General features: G+C 45.3%; 1 protein-coding gene across 10 annotated transcripts in view; it reads right to left on the reverse strand.

The window, feature by feature from the left end:
- Positions 1 to 864: 864 nt before the first annotated feature.
- The window catches only part of Mlh3 (mutL homolog 3), a 36,131-nt gene continuing 14,383 nt past the window's right edge, over positions 865 to 22,612 (reverse strand). For 5 of the 10 annotated variants that reach the window (XR_015621910.1, XR_015621908.1, XR_015621907.1 and 2 more), the window contains 7 exons: positions 15,869 to 15,940; positions 13,009 to 13,120; positions 10,952 to 11,111; positions 6,375 to 6,398; positions 6,210 to 6,288; positions 3,697 to 3,848; positions 916 to 1,957 (listed from right to left, as the gene is read on the reverse strand). Coding sequence is in view for 3 of the 10 variants with exons in the window: in XM_087553328.1 (XP_087409454.1) it covers positions 1,835 to 1,957; positions 3,697 to 3,848; positions 6,210 to 6,288; positions 6,375 to 6,398; positions 10,952 to 11,111; positions 13,009 to 13,120; positions 15,869 to 15,940 (722 nt within the window). In the remaining 7 variants the exon portion in view is untranslated. Of the gene's footprint in view, positions 1,958 to 3,696; positions 3,849 to 6,209; positions 6,289 to 6,374; positions 6,399 to 10,951; positions 11,112 to 13,008; positions 13,121 to 15,868; positions 18,587 to 19,831; positions 21,313 to 22,612 lie in introns of those variants that run through there. The other 5 variants (XR_015621909.1, XR_015621906.1, XR_015621905.1 and 2 more) reach the window with 3 other exon arrangements.

Here is a 22,612-nt window from a genome sequence, read left to right on the forward strand (position 1 = left end):
CAAATTCTTAGTAGGGCAGTGTGGTGGTGATTCATGGTGATTCGACATTCATGCCTTGAGAGGTGAAGACAATTACAGGCTGGAGTTCAACGGGCAGCCTCTGTGTGTCTGAGTTACTGGACAGCCTGGGCTACAAGAGCCTCTGTTCCCACCCCTTCTTCTCCTCACTGATCTGGGACCGTGCTGCAGAGGCCACATGTCCCTGCTGAACACAGACAAGATGCTCCGAGTCCATGAAACCCTCATTTGTACAGCTCTGGGGACAAAGGCCTGCCTTAGACAGCAGGGCCAATTCTTCATGGCTCCAGTGAGGAAACCATTGGGATCAGCAGGAGAGTGAGTGCTGGCTCCCTCCCTTCAACCTGCCCTGAGGCCCAGGGTCTTGAAGGCAGTGCTTTTATCCCGTGATTCACTCCAAGGCTGCTGGCAAACACACGTTTCCCCATGAGTACACATTTGTTTTCTGCACTAAAAAAATAGAGAATTCTTTCATTGATGGAGAGGCCTGTGTGAGCAGGATGTCAGGAAGTGCTGCTGTGTGTCCTGTTAATTACACAACAGAGTGCAACCCCTGCAGAAGAATTACTGGGTTGTTTGCATGTACTTCCCCATGGTCCTTTAGTCAACTGAGTTGTATTAACCATAAGTAATTGGAAAAGTGGGGAAAATACAAATTAAAGGAAGCAGAACAAGCATTTTCAGAAAGATTAGTCCTGGTCCCAAGTGAAATGCTAAGGCCATTAGGCCTAATGTAATAAAACCAGCACACAATGAGAAAAGGACCCAGCCGACATCCGCAAACACCATGTAGAGCGCATTTGGTTAGGATGAGATAAATGCTGCATTTTGATACAGTAATCACTTTCACAGAAACATTTTATAAAGTAACAAATTCATTTTCAAAAACAGACCTAGTATTTTTTAATGTTTTATTGGTTCAGGATATAAACACTGACTTCTGGTTTTAAAAACCGTAGGACTATCAAAAACCAGGGATAAGATTGCAATTTTTCTTTCTAGGCAGTGGTGGCGCACACCTTTAATCCCAGCACTTGGGAGGCAGAGGCAGGTGGATCTCTTGAGTTTGAGGTTAGCCTGGTCTACAAAGCAAGTTCCAGAACAGTCCAGGCTATCAAAAGAATTAAAAAATTTTTTCAAACTTTCTCTATTCTATCTTTGTGTTTCTCTTTGTCAGTAGCATATTTATTTATTTTAAGCAGGGTCTTGCATGTACAGCCTCGGCTAATGGTGCCCTGCTGTGGACTTGCCTCAGCCTCCCTGCGACTAGGATTACAGGTAAACCACCACACCCAGCTATAAATAACTTTTAATCCCTAATATAATTTAAAGTCTCTCTGGAAGACATCAGGAAATATTTTTATAGCGAGCAGAGACACCATATGTCTGTAATGCAAAATGTGAAGAAGCAGAGGAGTGAGGCTAAGAAGACAAATGCAAAAGAGGGATGGACGGAGAGGCTGCACCAGGGGCTTGGAGAAAGGCAGACCAGGGCTCAGGGCATCCTCACGTAATGTGAACTGAGAGGCTGGGGAAAGCTGCTCAAAATCAACTGCTGCACCCTTCAAACATAAGCCAACCGACCAACCTCAGAGTCATTACATCTTATCACTAAGTCAATTTACAAAAGATAGGAACTATGTGCAAACTCCTGTGTCTGTGGATGCAAAGAACTCAACTCCCTCAGGCTTGAGTGCATCTGCCTGCTCCACTGCCCCAGGACAGATGTGCCAGCGACCCAGGGCCAGCGACCGCTCACAGCTGTACTGCTCTCCGCTCGCGCAGGGGCACAGCACCCATCTCCTTATAACTCTTCTCACGGTGGCTCACAAGGAGGTACGGGCTGTTGTGGCTCCTGCTTTGTATCACAGCCTTCTGCTTTTCCAAAGAGATGCCAGGCATGAGCCATTTTGCGAAGTTTAGTAAGATTGGGTTTAACCTATGAGAAGAAAGAGAAGAACTACAGTTAACAATTATATTTTTTAAAGTATTTCAAAGTCTGGCTATCCAAGTGTGTTTAGAAGACAGTATCCCTCAGAACTCAACTATAAATCTAAATTCTTATCTCCTCAGTGATGGAGATAGGGAATTTTCAAAGAGATGGGTTTTTATAGAAAGGTAGTGGGCAGTGTTTTGTCTGCATGTATGTATGTATGTATGTATGTATGTATGTATGTATGCATGCATGCATGCATGAACATACCCGGGGGTTGGGGATTTAGTTCAGTGGTAGAGCACTTGCCTAGCAAGCTCAAGGCCTTGGGTTTGGTCCTCAGCTCCGGAAAAAAACAAAAAAAAAAACATGCCTTATGCCTGTAGAATTCAGAAGAGGGTTATCAGGTCTCTTGAAACTGGAGGTGCTGACAGTTGTGAGCTGTCATGTGGGAGCTGAGAATCAAACCTGGATCCTCTGAAAGGGCAGCCAGTGTTTTTAACCACAGAGCCATTTTTCCAACCCCATAAAATAAAAGAAATTTAGTGGAGTAAAATTAACTGGATAGGTCAGGGAACAGTAGATGAAAGGAAAGACTTTATAGCCATTAGCAAGAAAGAGAAGCAAATGAAAGGATTCTGGAAAGCCGTACACAGTATCCTGTGTACACAGTCCTTTCTGTTTCATTTCAGATCTCAACAGATGCCTCGGAGATGCTCAGAGGTTAAGAATACTAACTGCGCTTCCAGAGCACCTGGGTTTAATTACCACCATCCATATGGTGATTCACAATCATCTGTAACTCCAGGGTGGATCTAACACGCTCTTCTAGACTCCGTAGACACCATGCACACACATGGTGCTCAAACATACATGTAGGCAAAACACCCTTACACATAAAAGAAAAGAAAAATGGATCATGGGCTTATAACAAGAATAGAAAGTGTTCTTAGAAGAACTCCATGCATTTCCTGCATTAGCCACATCACTGTTACATGCTCGCTCGCAGAGCAGAGCCCAGCACAGCAGAGATCTCCAAAGTCTGCTTCGTGTCTGATGAGGAAAACAGAGATCCTCGGAGGTAGCTCGCTCCAGCTGCAGGACACTATTGCTGCACTCTGCTCCACTAAGCTGTGAGCATGAGACCCTTCTGCCTTAAGGAATTGTGAAACCTGGAGCTGGCAGGACACTGATGTGCAGGACACATCCCCACACGCTAAGCTTCAAAGCCAGGAGGCCATCCTGGAGACAAGCTGACACTTTGTCCAAGCTCCGTTTCAAATGCAAACTGAAAGACCGAGTGGGTGGCCTTAAATAAAACTTCCAGGGCACACTTTTCAAAACTCCTGTTGGGGAGGGCAAAGATGTTTTACAATTAGATAGCAGAGGCTGAGAGAAAGGAAAGATAAACGTTGCTCCTTCTTGATTCTACAGGTTTAAGCTGGTTGGTTTTTTGTCAACTTTACATAAGCTATAGTCACCTGGGAAAAGAGGGAAACCTCACTTAAGAAAATGCCTACATCAGCTTGGCTGTAGGCAAGTCTGTAGGGCATTTTCTTGATTGGTAATTGGTGTGGGAGAGACCAGCTCATGGCGGGTGGTGCCACTCCTGGGCGGATGGTCCTGGGTTCTATAAGAGCCAGGCTGAGTGAAGCTGTAACCACACCTCCCGGGTCTCTGCTTCAGGTCCTGCAGTTTAGCTGTGATGTAGGAGGAAGCAAACTAGGACAATGTCATGGCTGTACCTGTTTTTCCTGCTCCAAGTGGTCCAGGTCAGCTAAGGGCAGCATTGAAGGTCGCCCATGAGCACACTGAAATGGCAGCTGGCACAAGGACAGAGCTTCGATAAGCCGACAGCTCTCCTCCAGACTCAGACGATCATTAAACTTAATGGCCCCTAAATGAAAGAGACACCAGAAGGTTGTAGTGCGGTGACAATCAGTGTCAGCCTTGGGTCAGAACAGAGAACCTGGACAGAGTCACGGATTCCTTAGACGCCTCCAGTCTGGCCTTTATACTGCTTGAGACTGACACCTGAGGTTCTGGGACAGACTCAGGCTTCAGGACTACCCTCCTGTCTCAGCTTCCTTATGGGGTTTGTCCCTGTGTTCTGGCGGGGAGGGGCCCTCCTTAACCTGTTAGGATCTTGCTTTGGGGGCTTTCTCAAAGACATAGGGCAGTGTCTGCCTACTTAGAGTGTGAGAAGTTTTAAGTAGTTTCCTTCTGTCCATGAAGGTTCAAAAGCAAACTGTTTTCTTATACTGTCTGTTTTCTTTTCCCTTTTTCTTGAATTCCATAACAGTCCTCCTGGTTTAAATCATCACATGTTAGAACATGACTGTATTCTAAGATCAATTCCCTCAGTCAATAATATGAATTAAGGGGTTGGGGATTTAGCTCAGTGGTAGAGCACTTGCCTAGCAAGCGTAAGGCCGTGGGTTCGGTCCCCAGCTCCGAAAAAAAAATATGAATTAAGTGTGTGCTTTGCACAGGGAGTCTTTCGGATAGTGAATGGACCTCCTTACCCACACGGAGCTCTAACGGGTGAGATAACATGAGACAAATCACTGGAAAGGAATTTAAATCATCAGTTTAATGAAACATAGGTCAAGAATATGCAGCACAAAACCAACCCAGTTTAGAAGGCCAGGGAGTGCTCTCTTGCTAAACTATTTCAGCTGAGACATTGGGTTAAGAAAACTAAGAAGGCAGACCTGAGTTTGAGGCCAGTCTGGCCTACAAAGCAAGTTCTAGGACGGTCAGAGACACACAGAGAAACACTGTCTTGAAAAACCAAAAAAGAAGAGAAAAGAGGAGGAAGAAGAGGAGGAGGAGGAGGAAGAAGAGGAAGTGGAGATTACAGGGGCTTTCTTGGAGGAGGAGCAGAAAGGCATGTCGGGCTCAGGAAAGGCCCATGCAAATGTGTCAGGACACTAGAGGGACAAGACAAAGACGAGGCTGGACCGCAAGCACAACAGAGTGTGACACACTGAGCCTCAATGGCAGGCAGGGCCAAGCACGGCCCTTGTAAGCTGTAGGCTCTCGCTTTGCTGGGGACAGTAGGAGATGCCTGTGACTTGGCACTTTGGAGGGAGAAGCCAGAGGATCCAGAGTTTAGATTAGCCTTAGTTACATACTAAGTTAAGAGACCAACCTGGGCTATAAGAAACTTAATCTCAAAGAAACAGACAAACATTTTAAAAATACATAAAATACCTTCATACCAAGAGCATTTGTGAATGGCAGTGTGTATCAGATGGAAGAAAGACATGCTTAGAACACGCTTAGAGACATGCTTAGAACACGCTTAGAGACATGTTTAGAACACGCTTAGAGACATGCTTAGAACACGCTTAGAGACATGTTTTAGAAAGATTTCCCAGGCTGCGTGTGGTGGTTCACATCTGCAGTCCCAGCTGTAGGAGGCTGAAGCAGGAGGATTGCTACAAGTTAGAGGTTGGCTTATTCTACATAAGTAGTTCTAGGACAGCCTGAGGTACAAGACCCTGCCTGAAGCAAATCAAAACAATCACCAAAAAGGATTCCGTGTGTGCTGAGGGAGTCGTTACTTGAGCAGGAGCTGGGCAGGGTGAGGACTAGGCCGGGGCTCCCAGGGGCAAGAAGAAGGCTGGTGCAGACAGACTCAGACTCTGGAGACAGCTGAGCAGAACAGAACAAAGGGGCAAAGGACACTAGGACATTTGCAGGGTGCAGACTAAGCTCGGAGAGGCAGAGGTGAGAAGCCTGAGAGGAGAGGAATGAAGAGGAGGAAGGGGTGCCGGTGGGTCCCAGGGCATTGCAGGCAGCTCTGCAGCTGCCATGTTCCCTATTTGGGTCCTGCAATGCCCTATCCTCTACGAATCACGTCCCCTGTCCACAACCCTCCACTAGGTCTATGCTCTGTGCCAACTCTAAAGGTCTCTCTGGAACCTTCTATGCGTCTGGTCTTTATTTCCAGCCTAATTTCTTGGTACTCTTGGCTGCTCCCCATGAGAGGAATTTACTCTGGCCTTTGTGGCTCTGCCAAGGCTGCTCCTGAGGCTGTGATGAGCCCCAGGCTCACTTCGGCCTTACTCAGGACACCTCCCTTAGGAGCCACTCCTCTGCTGTGTCAGCCAGTCTGTACCCGAGAGCTAGCAGTTTTTTAAGGTAGATTCAGCTTCTCCACGAGGAGAAAAGAGCGTTTGCCTCCTCCCTAATCACTGCAGCCTGCAGGACTCAGCTCATGCAGGACTCTGGCGAGACGAGCAGCTCTTACCGTGGCAGGCCTGGGAGGCCAACACCTTCTGGACAGTCAGCGGCAGTGTCCCTTGGATACCTCCCGTGGTCTGGAGCAGCTACAGTATTAATAAAAGGGAAACGAGACCATGAAGCCTTTGTGTGACACATCTGTGTGACACTCCCAAAAAAGAGAAAAGCTTACCTCCAGCTGTTCTCGAATCAATTCCTACAAAGCCAAGAGGAAAACAGGCGTGAGCAGGTGTTCTGAGGGCCTTGCCTTTTTAGCTTTAAAACCATCCTCAGCAAACAAAAACCCCCAGTGATTAGGAAATGTGAGGACATAATCGAAAAAGCAAGTGCATGGCCAGAGAGACTGCCACAGAGTCTACAGCTGAGGGAAAACCTCTGCCACTAATACAGAGGTTAACATTTAGATATATAAGGAGCTAAAATCAAACAGATGCGCACACACAAAGACAAAAGTGCCAATTGACAGATGGGCTACTGAACTGGACAGACCGTTCTCAAAAGAAATATCAATGGCCGGTAATTTTTTTTTTAAAGTTCAACATCCATAGCCATCAGGAAGTGAAAATTAAACCTTCTTCGAGATTCCATCTCACTGTAGTCAGAATTACCATCGTCAAATCAAGTGACTCCAGGTGGGGGTACGTGGTGCACACCTCTAACCCCAGCAATTGGGAGATGGAAGAAAGCAAATCTCTTAAGTCTGAGGCCAGTGCAAGTTACAGGACAGCTAAGGATCTTACACAGAGAAACCTTGCCTTGAAAAACAAACACACAGAGAGACAGACAAACACCCCCGCCCCCAAAGATCTGGAGCAGGATGTGGTCCTCATCAGGGGCTGATGGGAAAGGGAACCACTGTGAGGTCTTCTCCAAAAGCTAAGACAGAATTACCACCTGAGCCAGCACTGCCCCTGCCCCACCCTCCGGGCCACGCCCGCGTGGCACATCCACGCCACAGCTGCTCTTGCACAACAGGAAGAGAATGAAACCAGAAGAGATAGCCAGCGTCAGACGGATGGAGAAGTAAAACGTGAAAACATCCAAGTGAGGAGACCCCGGCAGAAGGACAAGCACCACGTGTCGTCTCTCATCCGCAGGTCTTTAACCTCTGACAGGAAGCCATCTAGGTGAGCAGAGGCTAGAAACTAGCAAGGGACTCCTGAGACAACCCTGGCTCTGAGAGGAGGGGAAGGGTGTCAGGGAGGTGAGAGTGGAAGGGACCCAGGGCAGAGGAGAGAGCAGGGAGATGGGAAGGAGGTCAGTGAGGGAATCAGCCCGAAGAAAAGATTTACGAAAACCAGAAGGAAACTTCTACACTGTGAGCTCGTCTTTAAGATTTAGTTTTATTTTAATACTATGTGTATGGGTGTTTCTCTCCGTGTACATCAAGGTGAGATGTGTATTTTCCAAAGCGCACCTGAGAAGTTTCTCCTCCCTTGTATGTCTTTGTCTTTATGGAGAGTTTTTTCCCTTCAATACACTCTTGCTATGAAGCCCAGCCTGGTCTTGAATTTGTCATCTTCCTGCCTCAGTCTGCCTGCACCCCTCTATTTACAAAATAAATTAAAACCTAGGCCCAGTGAGATGCCCAGCAGGTAAAGCCTCCAATCCCCAGGGTTCCTAGGGTGGAAGGAGAGAACTGCTGTTACACACCCACACAAAAATGAAACAAAACAAAAAATCCACCTTTTTTTTGTTTTTGTTTTTTTCAAGACAGGGTTTCTCTGTAGCCCGGGCTGTCCTGACACTCACTCTGTAGACCAGGCTGGCCTCGAACTCAAATCCACTTGTCTCTGCCTCTGGGGTGAGTGCTGGAGTTAGAGACATGAGCCACCATGGCCAGTTAAAATGGAAAATTTTAATTACAGCTGATACTATTTAATGTTGTCAATTTGTTTAGCCTCTGGAGGCACAAAAACAAACAAACAAACAAACAAAAAACCCCCAAAAACCTGTCTCAAGGTATGGTACGTTTAATAAATTTTTTTTAACAAAATCTAGGATTTATACTTCTGGTAACAGCTATAAATCACTTTTCTAAGATCAGAACAGGATGGTTTTCTTTTGAAACCCAGAAATGAAATCAAACATTCTGTGTCCCCCTCTGCACACGCTCTAGTCTGCAAAGCTCATGGTTACCAAGCGCCAGGCACAAGACACTGTGCGGTAGCCAATTAAAAGCAACACCCAACCTCTGCAAAGCTGGGCACCCCGGAAATCAAGGCCAACTTCTGTTACTCTCTCTGATGTGTGAGTGGGGCTGTAAGACATTTGTAAGGCTGCAAAGAGGAAGAAGGCTCTCATTTTCAGTTCATTTCTTAGTTCAATCAATGGACAATTTTAGTCATGTTCAAAAGACTTGGTCACGCCAAGCATGGTGGTCCATGCCTTTAATCCGAACTGGTGGATCTGCGATTTGAAGGCCAGAGGTACATAAAGAGATCCTGTCTCAAAAAAAGGCTCAGACATCGAGCTGGACCACAAAGGGTTAAGGATGTATCAAGGACTGTCCATTGCTAGAACTGCTCCAACTTTCAAAGTCAAGGACTTTGCCTATCATCTGACTTAATATAATAATCAAATTTTCTCAAACCACAAGCTTTGTTTCAATTTTAAGTAAACTCTTATTGAGAGTAGGTAGTCTTTGAAGTCGCTTCAGAAGTTTTTATTATAATGTTCTGGTAAGACTTTAGGTATTGGATTACAGTAAGATTCTCACAGATCCTATCTTTTGGAGTCAACACAGTTTGAATTCAAATCCAGAGCAGGAGTTTGAGAAGAAAAGAGCTGTGTGGGCAGAAAAGAGCTCCGCTTAAAGCAGAGCCAAGGCTTCACCAACAGAGCTTAGAAAGGGGGATGAAGGGGATACAAAGGCTAGACCAGGACGCCCTCCACCTGTAAACACACTCAGGTTCTGCACACACAGACCCAACCACTTCTAACCTTCAGCCAACCCCAGCTCCTTCTGTATGCAGCCAGAGGCTTTGGTTTCTTTTTACTTCAGCATCATGGAAGGAAACCTAAGGCTTTGGATGTCAGGCAAGCACTCTACCTACCTACCTTCCTACCTACCTACCTATCTACCTACCTACCTACCTACCTACTTACCATGAACCTACATCCTCAGCCCTTTTGGTTTGAGAGTGGGGGGGAGAAGTAGGTGGGGGCGGGTGGGGGAGGGGGATGGTTGGCTAGCTGGCCTAGAATATGTAGTTCAGGCCTCCTCGGCCTCCTGAGTGCTGGAATTACATTGTATGATACCAGGTTGGCCAGAGAGCTTGAGAATTATTTGGCTTCGCTCCTGTCGTGCTGAGTTTTCAGCAACTCTGCTGCTCTGGTCTCACTCTATGCCAGTGCTAATGGCCTCCCTCTTGCTTGCCTTTCCTGGGCTTTTCTTCCTCAGTATCTTTGGTCATCTCTGGCTCTCAGCATGGCATCCTTGACCTCTGCAGAGCTGTGTTGCGTGGCTCTGCCCTCTGCCCTTCCCCCCTCACACTTACCCTCTCTCGGTCTTTGGCTCCTGGGCCCTCTTCACCTCTGATGCTACCAAGTGTGCATCTGTTTATCACCAACAGAAACGCACAACCCGGATTTCTTTTCTAGTTCCAAGAGCTGAACTGTATAGTCTGCCAGCCCCCTGGCCACCCCTAAAGGTAGCGTCTCTGTGTCTCTACACCTCTGTGCTGAGGTCACAATCAGCGCCCAGTAGACTTCCCCTCTCTGCAGCAGCACTACTGTCTGGACACTAAGCTAGAGCTCAGATCACCGGGATGAATCTTTCTCCTTTATTCTTTTGTGTTCTGCACCAGATTTTCTGGAGACTCCCTCTCATCCAGCCGCCAGATATGTCCCTCCTTTCACTCCACGTGAAGTCTCCATCTTCTTGTCCGGAAACCAGCACAACCAGTCTTATCCACTCGCCTCCTTCTACCCTTTCCCAGACTGTCTGTCCTAACTTAGTCACTAAGTCTATCTTTTAATTTTTGTGTATCATTTTATTTCATCATTTGTGTATGCATCTGTTTGTTCATGCATGCATGTACACATGCCACAGTATGCACGTGGAGGTCAGTCTTCCAGTTCTGCCGTGTAGGCCCACAGCATCCAGGTCAGACCTGGCTGCAGAACCCTTAACCATCTGGCTGCCTCTGTGTGTTTTGCCTCAGTGTATGTATGTGGATCATATGTGGGCCTGGTGCCTGTGAAGGCCAGAAAAGGGCAGTGGATCTCCTGGAACTAGAGTTAAGGATGGTTGTAAGTCAATAGGTACTGGGGACAGAACCCAGGTCTTCTGTAAGAGCAGCAAGTAGCTTAACTTCTAAGCCATCTCTCTAGCCGACCACATACACACACACACACACACACACACACACACACACACACACACACACACACACACACGCACGCACGCATGCACGCACACACCACACACACGCACGCACACAGAGAAAATCTTTTTTAAAGGCAAAAATCTCACTGTGAAATCCTAGTTAGCTTTAAGTTCCTTCCTCCCCTCCTGCACACTGAGATGACCAACAGGTGCCACACATGTAGCTCTAAACACTTCCCAAACACACCTCTCCACTCCACATTCCACTGTGTTATAACTGTGTCCCTCCTCCTTCCTGTGACGTCATACATCTGTCAGTTCCCATCACTTGGCACTCTGAATGTAACACAGATGTGTGTTGACTAGAGACAAAGATTGAAGCAGTGGCCTCAGCACGTCTGCAAACATAAAGATCTCACCTCCACAATACTCTTAGTCACAGGAGATCGTCCTCTTCGAAGTTCATTAGCTTCTCTTTCTACAAAGCAGAGTGGCACTTTTCCCACCAGGATCGAAGAGTCACTAGCATCTGGAAAGAGCAACTCAAGTCCCAGATCTTCCAAATGTTTGTGGTAAGACCTAAGGAGACAGCCCCAGATGTAAAAGCATGACTTCACTCTCTCCAGTGCTGGCTCCAAACACTCCATCATTTTCACAAGCTGCTAGGACCTTTGGAAGTCGGATTGTTTTCCTTATGTTTGTGTGTTTAGGATTTTATTATCAAATCTCCTTTCCAATTACAGTAATTCTCATTCACAGTTACTTTCTAAGAACTCAGTTACTGGTGGTTGACTGTGATCCAAAAAAATCAATGGAAAATTCCAGAAGTAAACTTCATTTTAGGGACTGTATTGGGACCTTGCACATGCTAAGCATATGGTCCACCACTGAGCTACATCCCTGGCCATAAAACTTAAATTGTACTCTGCTCTGAGAAGCATGATAAAGGCTCATGCTGGCCCCACTGAGCATCCTCTGTCTGGCACACCCACACAGTGCATGTCTGCTTGTTAGTCACGTATCATGTGACGACCCAGATCACGGTTTAAAGAAGATGTATTATCTATTACTGTATTTGGTGTTTATGCATACTAGCCTGCATGTATGTGTACCACAAGCTTGCCTGGCACCTGTGGCGTCCAGAAGAGGGAACCGGAGCCTCTGGAACTGGAGTTCCAGTCACTTGTGAGACTGCATGTGGTGGCCAGGACGCAAACCTGGGTCCTCTATAAAAGCAGCAAGTGCTCCTAAGCACTGAACCATGTCTCCAGCCCAGTGCTGCAGTTTTTATGCTGAAGTGACCCTTTTTTTTTTCTTTTTCTTTTTTTTTTTTTCTTTTTTTCGGAGCTGGGGACCGAACCCAGGGCCTTGCACTTGCTAGGCAAGTGCTCTACCACTGAGCTAAATCCCCAACCCCTGAAGTGACTCTTTATTCCATAATGTTCCCACACACATTAAGTAGTGCTGGATGCCAGGAGGTACCAAAGCATGAATAATGAAGAGGGACATGGCACAACCTGGCAATGCTACAGGACATCCGACAGCCACAGTACAGCTAGTAATGTACAGTCTACAGGGCAATCAGTATGCACACAGGCCTCACTCGGTAGTGCCATTTTCAGGTGTCTACTTGGGGTCCTTGAACAAAGCCATGTAAGGAAAGACTATCTATAGTAACCTTTTTCCTTCTGTTTTTCTATTGTGAGAACCAATTTACTTCTAAATCTTATTAAGTTTTTGTTCTTCACTAAGGAACTAATTTGCGGCCTTCATTTAAAGGAGTTTGGCTCAAAGAAAAGGTCTGACAGTGCTTTGAGTCAGTGTTAAAAGAGAGGTAATTAATATCCCCAAGATCCCAGATGTCCTGACTGGGGACGAGATGGTGGCAATAAATAAGTGAATTATGCTCTAGGGAAAACTGCACTGGCAGCTGTGAATAACCAGGCCTGAAATGAACAGATAAGGCTTTTCATTTGTAAAAACGTACACTGCCCAGAAGCAGAAAAATGACCTATCCTGTGACCTGCCCCAGGACTTGCCCCACCCTGGTATCCCAGTGTTTTGCTTCTTTCCTAATAAGATTGTGGTAATGCAGAATCTAGAATGGACCAAGACAAGAAGAGTGGAAGCAATTATTTCCCTAACTTTGCTCTCAGAAACAGTACAGCATAAACATTTGGCTGTTCCAAGAATGAGAAGAGTGTTCTAAGCCAACTGCTGGGAAAAATTACCAGGGAAACTCTAGTCTATGCTCAGTGTCTATGCTATAGCTGGAAGAATGGCTTTTGGGGTCAGAGGACAGGCTCTGAGTCTGATCTACTGCTAACCCTTAAGACCTCGGGTAAGCCATGCAACACCCTGTCTCAGCTTCCTTCTCTGAAAAATAAAATAACAGGAACATTCATGTAGAGACCTCACAAAGGGGTTCTACAGTATAGCTTCACAGACCAGCATCATGTCCTTAGATGTTACTGACCGTAAGAGTCTCCTTTGTTCCTCTGACACGGTGATCGCTAGTGGAGGAATTATTGTGGAAGACAGTAATTTCTTCCGGCCAGCACTTTGTGGAGCTTGTTTCTCATAGGAATCTATTGGGAGAGAGATGAACACGATAAGAAGGAAAGGCTTTTCCAGTCAGTTATAACAACTTGCTTGGTGAGCCATGGCATGGCAAGAGTTCCCCAGAACTACATAGTGTATTCAGTGTTCAGTTCTACAGTCTGGATTCTAGCAGTAAACTAAGGGGCAGTCAGTCACTGGACTCATTTTAGCAGTTTTTCAAAATAAGAAATAGAAGACTTAACTCATATCCACACCAGCAAAGCAGTGTTCCTACAATTGTCATGTGTGGTATTGATCACAGAAATACAGAAGTGTGGCATACTTTCTATACAGTCCTGTAAGTCACGATGGTTTCTTGTTCCTTCAGAAAGGATTCTCAGTCTTTGAAAAGACTGCCAGTATTACTCTCGAGTGCTGCAGACCCTTTATATAGCAAGTGAGTCAGGGTATGAATTTAAAAAATCATCATCATTTGATTTTAAAAAGTTATGTGTCTAGGTGTTTTGCCTGCATGTGTGTCTATGTACAGCATGTGTGTCTTGTGCCCACAGAGGCCAGGAGAGAGCATCAGAACCTGCAGAACTGGAGCTGTACACAGTTGTGAGCTGCCATTTTGGTGCTGGGAAGCCTGGATTCTCTGCAAGAACAGCTGTTGCTTTTAACTTCTGAGCCATCTCTCCAGCCCCACAGTATTAATTAGTCTATGATGTGTGTGTGTGTGGGGGGGGGTTGCTTCACACAGGCCATGGCCCAAACATGGAGATCGAAGGACAACTTTTGGGGATCAGTTCTCTCCTTCGACCTTCATGTGGGTGACAGGGATTGAACCCAGGTTGTCAGGCTTATGCTCCAAGTGTTTTGCCAGCTAAGCTATCTCACTGATATGTAAGTTTGTTTTGAATGAGCCAAAATTTTTATTTGTTCATTTCTTGCATTTCAAGTTTTTTTCTGACGACGTCCTTAGCCCAAGATTCGTTGCCAGTCTTTAACGGCCACACCACAGCCCACCACTTTAGTAACTGCTCTGTCTGATCTTGGGCAAGGCATGGAAAGACCACGCCTCTCCATCTCCCTTTCTTCCTCTGACAATTTTTTATACAAAAAAAAAAAAAAGTCTCACAATTTTGTACAGCCAGTTCATTTCTTGTGGTCACCAGCCTTCTTAAAGTTGAGAACTCAGCGAGGAGACACTTCAACAACCATCCGCTTAGCATTAATGACCTGAACATGATCCTTGCTTTGCCAGCTGCCTAATGAGACTTAGAATTATCCTCTGGAGCCTCTCAAATACTGACCAGCACCACTACCTATGTGGTCCTCAAACCAATGTATTTCACTTGCCAAAGGCATGAAAGGGGGGCTCACATTTAAGTTCTCACTCAAAGTAAGTAATTTTTCCCCACTGTTTTTTACTGTATCTTTCCAAACTCTTGTGACTTCATTTTATAAAGCAAAAGAAAATATTAGTGACATTAATGCCATTCCAGTTCATGAAACATTTCCCTGGATTCTCACTTAACTCTTTGACATGAAGGCTGTTCATTACTTTATCAAGGGAATCAAGATTTTCCCAATAATTTAAAAAGGATACGGCAGTGCATACATGTAATGTCAACCTTTGGACAGCTAAGAAGATGGAGCATTGAAGGCTAAACTACACAGAGAAACTCGTGTAGTTGAGGTTGATTCTTTTGTTTTGTCTTGTCTGTATTTTATTACTGGGTGAAGACAAATGTCTCATGATGACAGGCTGATCTATTTAAACAGTACTCGTACTAGCTGCCCCCGAGAGGGAGAAGATGGAAAGTCATACGAGGGTGTAGAGGTGCTTAATCACATTTCCTTTTGTATCTTCTAGAATCAAACCACTGTGATCACACTATTTATCCTCAAATAAGTGAGGTTTTTTTTTTCCCGGAGCCGGGGACCGAACCCAGGGCCTTGCGCTTGCTAGGCAAGCGCTCTACCACTGAGCTAAATCCCCAACCCCAATAAGTGAGATTTTAAAACAAAAGTATTACATGGGACCTTGAGGACTGTGGGGAAGGATTAGTGACAGCACACAGCAGGGAGAGAACACAGGCATGGGAGAGCACACAGCAGGGAGAGCACACAGCTGGGAGAGCACACAGCAGGGAGAGCACACAGCTGGGAGAGCACACAGCAGGGAGAGCACACAGCAGGGAGAGCACACAGCTGGGAGAGCACACAGGCATGGGAGAGCACACAGCTGGGAGAGCACACAGCTGGGAGAGCACACAGGCATGGGAGAGCAAATAGGCATGGGAGAGCACACAGTAGTGAGAACATACAGCAGGGAGAGCACACAGGCATGGGAGAGCACACAGCAGTGAGAACACAACAGTGAGAGCAAACAGGCATGGGAGAGCACACAGCTGGGAGAGCACACAGCTGGGAGAGCACACAGCTGGGAGAGCACACAGGCATGGGAGAGCACACAGCAGGGAGAGCACACAGGCATGGGAGAGCACATCAATACTTGTACACAGTAAATGAACTCAGTCCTTTTGTAGGTGTGGGTGGAGGATAAATGTAGAGGAAATGCACCTCTGAGCAAGTCAATCAGACCCACATGTTTGACATAGCAAAGCAAATTCTTGCAGTCTTCCAGAGGTTTTCAGACTTGGTGCTCTCAGCTTAATTTTTCAAACATACTATGCATCTTCCTCACAGTCAGGGTGAGAGAAAATTCTTGTAGGTGTGTCGACTTCACTGGAGTCTTGAACCTCCTCTAGCTGCAGACAGATGCTTACCAGTGATTAGCTGCTCCAAACGAACGCGCTCATGGGCAGCGTGCTGGTCCACCAGGACTAACAGGTTTCCACCTACAAAACCAACCAGGATTTCTGAAGTTTCCAAATCAAGAAAAGAATCATGCAGTGTGGAGGGTGATTACTCAATACATTTAATGACACAGACACGATACACAATTGTGCTTTGTCACTTTTGAGACAGGGTCTCACTATTTAGCCTTAACAGGCCTGGAACTTGTCTATGTCAGGTTGGCCTTGAACTCACAGCAACCCACTTGCCTCTGTCTTCCACGTGTTGGCATTAAAGGTGCATGCTTTCACAGCCAACTCAACTGAACTCTATGCTAAAAACAAACCAAAACCCCTGAAATTATCAATAAATTACCAAATTTGTCCCTGGTGAAAAGCTCTGTAACATCTGTATTTCATTTAGAAAAGGTTAAATTTTTAAATATTCATGCAAAATTGCCTTTATTAATTCAACTTTACAATAAAGTCATTGAATAATGCACTACCTACACTGTAAGCAGAGGATTTTGATTTGCAAGTTACTCTGAAACTCAAGAAGAATGTACTTGTAACTTTAGATCAGAGGGCAGAACATTTTTTTCTACAAACAGGCAGAAAGGAAATATTTTATGCTTTTTAGGCCACATGAATGCTGTCACGACTACTCAACTATTTGTTTTGAGCCAAAGCAGCCACAGATGATCTGTTCCCCTATAGCAGTGTTCCAATAAAACTTTATTTATGGACACTGAAGTAACGGCATAGAACGTGGCTGTGTCAAGACGTCTTTTTGTTTTTTCCTAACCATGTAAGGATGTAAAAATCATTACTTCCCTGGTTGCAGAAAAACAGGCCCTCACTGCATCTACTCCCCAACTGCGGGTGTGGTTGTCTCAGTCTCGGGCTTCCCAAGCTTTCCAGGATGAACCTGTCACCTGGGAACATCCTCAGGACAAAAGTCAACAAGGGCACAAGCTTCTGCAATTGTAAAGATCAGCGGATGCTCCTGTCGCTGGCCCCACTTCCGGGAGCTAGAGACACTTCAGAAGTTAGGAACATTTGCGGCTCTTCCAGAAGATGTGCGCTCACGGCTGGATCTCCTTTTCCAGCAAACTTGAAGCCTTCAGCTGGTATCTACATGTACTGCATACATGTGACACATGCATGCACACAGAAAAAAAAGCCATACGTATAAAATTTTTAAGTAAGATACAATTTAATTAAAAACATTTTTAATTATGTGTAGTTGTGTCTCTGTGTAGGTGCCAGTGCACATGACTGCACATGAAGTGGGTGCCCAGAGGAGCCACCGGCTTCCTGTGAGGTAGAGCCAGGTAGCTATGAGCCACCTGATGTGGGTGTTGGTGGCAGAATTCTTGAATATGCACTGCTAACCCCTGAGCCATGTCTCCACCCATTACAGGCCTCATTTTTAAGAGCAGGGCTTCAGACTCTCAAGTACAAGCATGGAGGCAAAGGGTTCGGAAGTCAAACTTACAGGGGTGTCTCACAGACAAAATAATTCATTGTTATTAATCATATTGAAATAAAGTTCTCTTGAATTTGATCAAAATAGAAAGTGTCTTTTTCCTATTTCTATTAAGAGATGAACCATTTTCCTATGACACTGACAGTTTTAACTGTCAACTGAGAAGTCTCAGGCCCAGGGCAGGCTGGCCTGTAGGCACCATGTCTTCGTTCAGCTGCCTCAAAGTATGGGGCACCGTGCGTGGCCTGGGTTTGTGGCCTCCACTGGACAAGCAGATAAAGCAAGCCGAGCAGACATAGGTATGCACACACTCATTTCTCTTCTCTAGACTGTGTGTGGGGTGTGACCAGCTTCTTCAAATTCCTGCCTGACTTCTTTCCAGTGATGGAATGTAATCTGGAGTTGTGAGCTAAAATAAACTCTTCCCTAATGTGCTTTGAGTTTTATCAGCTACAGAAATGAAACTAGGGAAGATCCTATCAAACTCACAGCTGAAAGCCCAAGACTAAAAGATAAAGGAAACAGGCGAGATTCTTGGTATCGCAGGCTAGCTGTGGGCGTACCCTGTTGACAGTGACCTTGCCTTCAACTACTTAGCAAGTTGTAGCTGCCTGATAGGTAAGCTTTCTACCAACTGAGCAACGCCTCTCATCGCACAAACTTTCTGGTGTGTGTGTGTGTGTGTGTGTGTGTGTGTACGCACGCGTGTGTCTGTGTGTTTTCAAGCCAGAGGTCAAGCTCAGGTGTTGTTCCTTAGGACACCTCCCTACCCCTTCTTTCTCACTAGCTTGGAGTTCATCAACTCCATTAGGCTTACTGGCCAGGGACTCACCTGTCTCTCCACTTCTCCACCTCTCTGCCTCTGGGATTATGTAAGTTCATGCTAGTACACGCAGCTTTTTAAATTTTTTTTCTCTTATTAATATCCTAATCATTTTGAGGTTGTCAAACAGAGGAATTTACTTCATGATGGCATCTACATAAATATGTATCATGTTTTGTTTTTTGACCGGAGTTTCTCTGTGTAGTTCTGCCTGAATTCACTTTGTAGACAAGGCTGCCCTTGAACTCACATAGATCTGCCTGCCTCTGTCTCCTGAGTGTTGGTATTAAAGGCCTGTGCCACCACCACCCAGCATATACTTGGTTTTCATTTGTTCTCTTTAGATAGGAGCTTTTTGTCTTTTTATTTATTTTTTTCTTTTTTCTTTTTTTCGGAGCTGGGGACCGAACCCAGGGCCTTGCGCTTGCTAGGCAAGCGCTCTACCACTGAGCTAAATCCCCAACCCCCCCTTTTTATTTTTTTGAAACAGGGTTTTCTCTGTGTGGCCCTGTGCTGGATCTTGCTCTGTAGACCAGGTTGGCCTCAAACTCACAGAGATCCACTTGCCTCTGCCTCCTTCTAAGGGCTGGGATTAAAGGCATGTGCCACCACCACCACTCAACTTTAAATAGACTTTAAATTTTTTGTGAAATATATTAGGATGCATTTAAAACTGAAGAATAGATAAGGGTGTGGAATTGGGGTTTTTATTTTCTTATTTCCTTATCCATACTCTAACATAGTATCTTAAAATTTTTTGATGTGGGTTCTGGGTCTTGAACTTGGGTCCTCCTGCTTATGAGGCAAACACTGTACTAAGGCTCCCCAGGGCCCTTGGTGACTTCTGACAACAGCTATAACACAGGAACGCCCCACGTTAACTTTCTTTGAGGCTAGGAAGAGCAGCTACTATTTCTAATGAGCACTGGGCAAAACAGGAACGCCCCACGTTAACTTTCTTTGAGGCTAGGAAGAGCAGCTACTATTTCTAATGAGCACTGGGCAAAACTGTAGAACAGGCCATACCCTTCAGGGGAGTGGCCTTGATACCCAACACAAATCACCAAACTCAGAAGCACTGTGAAACCTGACCTGAATCTAGCAGAAGAGACGCTCATCTTCCCATTTTCTAGACAGTGTTGTGAGCGCCTCATTTCTCGAATGAAGCAGAATACAGATGATATATCCACACAGAAGCCATGCTTTTGACATCACAACAGGATAGATGTTCTATGCGATGTTTTCATGGTATATTCTTAGCACACAAAATAAAATTTTAAATAATGGGTACTTGATAACTATATCATAAACTTATTCTTTAGAAGGATAACTGAATAAATGTATCTCAATGCAGGCAGAAATCATTAGTTATTGGTTTCACTGCAATTTAGAGCAATAATGTATATGTCCAATTAAAATGTGTCAAAATCAACTGGAGTGGTGACAATGTCTTTAGCCCTGGCACTCAGGAGGCACATGATTTTGTGAGTTCAAAGCCAACCTGGTCTACATGGAGAGTTCCAGGATAGCCAGAGGTACATGGTAAGAACCTGTCTCAAAAACAAAAGCAAGGGGTTGGGGATTTAGCTCAGTGGTAGAGCGCTTGCCTAACAAGCACAAGGCCCTGGGTTCGGTCCCCAGCTCTGGAAAAAAAAAAAAAAAGAAATTTAAAAAAAAAAAAAACAAAAGCAAAAAATAAAACAAATAAGAAAATATAAAAATTAAAATAAGTCAACTGAGGAATAGGTTGCATATTTATGACTAGAAATAAAAACACTCACATTTGGTTCAGAGGAATACATTTAACTCTGTTTCTGACAGTCTGTTCAGGCTGGCCTTGAACTTGCTATTTAGCTGAGGAAGATGCTAGCGCTGCTTTCCCCATTCCAGAGTTACAGGAGTGCATCACCATGCTCAGTCTCATGCAGTACTGGGCACTGAACCCAGGGTTTTATCCATGCCAGGAAGCATGCTACCGACAGAGAGACATCCTCAGCCTCAAGAGAATTCTTGCATACTGGCTTTGCATTCTGAAAAGAATCTGGACAGGCAGTGGTGGCACACACCTTTAATCTGAGTGCTTGGGGGGCAGAGGCAGTAAGATCTCTGTGAGTTGGAAACCAGTCTAGTCCACAGAACAAGTTCCAAGACAGCCAGGGCTACACAGAGAAACCCTGTCTCAGAATACACCCTTCCAAAAGAACCCGAAGGACTCTTCAGTAGCAAATCCAACAATAAATATAAACTCTCAAGGGAAGTTTAACACACGTGGGTTTTTGTTGTTTCCCATTTCTTTGAAGACATAATTTCTGTGCTTACACTCATTCTGGGTGCCACAGACTTTCAAGCAGCCAAAACTTCAGGACTGGGGAGGAGGCTCAGCAGGTCAGACACTTGTTGCCAAGCCTGAAGACCCGAGTTTAATCCCTGAACCCACCCGGTAGTCTGTACCAAACCCTGAACAGACTCTGTTTCTGTCTAGATCTATAAATCTATGCTAAAGTTTAACTCACAAGTTAGGTACAGCAAGAAATTAACAATAACTAACGGGTGTAGCGCAGTGATGTGAGCACTTAGGATGCCCAGCACTGTAAAATAAATAAATAAAAACACACTGACAATAACATGCTACAATAAAACTGCTAACATCACTTCTGCCGTACGCTATGCCATTATTAAGTACAATAGCTTTTCCTTGGACATAAAGCCTTGATACTGTACAGTTACTTGGGAAATGTGTCCAGGGGCTGAGTATCAGGCAGCCAGGGGACACAGCAGGAACACACTGGACAGAGGAGTGATCTGCAGCCTGGCTGGACCACAGTGAGATGACAGGGCATTTCATCATACTACTCAGAGTAGGGTGAAACCTAAAACTTATAAGTTGCTTATTTCTGGAATTTTCCACTTAATATTCTGACCTTGGTTGACTGTGGGTAACTGAAACTGAGGGAAGTAAGACCACAGAACAGGCAGACAACTGTAATTGCACTCAAATTCTCATGAAAAGGAAAACTTCCCGCTCTCTCTGCTGGCCACGCCCTTCTAGGGCTCCGATTTCCTTAGCAGCGATGGCTTCTGCTCCAGCTCTTCTGTCAGACAGCTCTCAGTGCCAAGTCTCCTCTGTCACAAAAAGGAACAGTGCCCCATGCAGCAGCAGCTGGTATGAGGTCCTAGATGCAGTACGACAGCCTTCATTCTCTCTCTCTAGCCAATGCTTCTTCCCCTCTTCTGCCGGTGTCTTCTTTTTTTTTTTTATTGGATTTTTTAAATTTACATTTCAAATGTTATCCCCTTCCTGGTTTCCCATCCATAAAGCCCCTATTCAATCCACCCTCCCCCTGCTTCTATGAGGGTGTTCCCCGACCCATCCACAGCTTCCTGACTCCCCGCCCTGACATTCCCCTACACTGGGGGTCCAGCCTTGACAGGACCAAGAGCTTCTCCTCCCACTGATGTCCAATGAGGCCATCCTCTGCTATATGCAGCTGGAGCCATGGGTCTACCCATGTGTACTCTTTGGTGCTTTAGTCCCTGGGAGCTCTGGTTGGTTGGTATTGTTGTTCTTACGGGGTTGCAAACCCCTGCTGGTGCCTCTCTGTTCAGCTGTTGTTACATGTTAGAATTATTCTAGACTCAGGGTTGTTTCTCACTCTCTATATTTCTAGGTGATAAAACTTATGTCACCAATAACCAACTTTATGCAGACAACGCAAATGTATATCACCTGGTCAGAACACTCGAGTCTCTATCTGCACCAGTCAAACACATTCTTGCCATCTCCTCTTAACATTTCAAAGAGAGTTTGGATTAACTTGTGATTTATATCCTCCCAGTCTGCTGCAACTCTATCTAATCTGGTCTTGCAACATTGTCCACTTGGTCACAGAGGTCAGAAAACTAGGCATTATCTTTGATACTCCTCTCCCATAACAATCTATCAACAACTCTGTTGACTTTATCTCCTGCTTTCTCGATGCATCCATTTTTGTTTCTTTGTTTTGTTTGAGATGAGGTCACACATGGTGGCACAGCTATACACTATCTAGCCTTGCATCTCCTGCCTTGGGCTTCCAAATGCTGGATTGTCCGTCCACACGACGCATACTTTCACTTTCCCTTGTCTACCCTGGTCCTAGGTAACCATTGTTTCTTAGGCACTGTGATATCTTGCTGTCTCTGTGGCATCCTGAACCCCACAAAGACTCCATTCTGCAACTACAACAGCCCTAAAAACAACAAGGTATAACAAATTGTTTCCAGCTAGTGTTGAGACACAGAAAGCTTGAAGCTGACATTTACTGTCTGGCTGCTACTTCTTCCCAGCTTTATCTCCAGGCTTACTGCCCTGCCTCCACCTGACAAGGAGGGAATTACTAGTCGCTTGCTTAGTTGACATGCTTATACTTCAGCCCTATTCTGC

The sequence above is a fragment of the Rattus norvegicus genome, chromosome 6 (assembly GCF_021556685.1).
Source record: "Rattus norvegicus strain SHRSP/BbbUtx chromosome 6, alternate assembly SHRSP_T2T, whole genome shotgun sequence".
Lineage (NCBI taxonomy): Eukaryota > Metazoa > Chordata > Mammalia > Rodentia > Muridae > Rattus > Rattus norvegicus.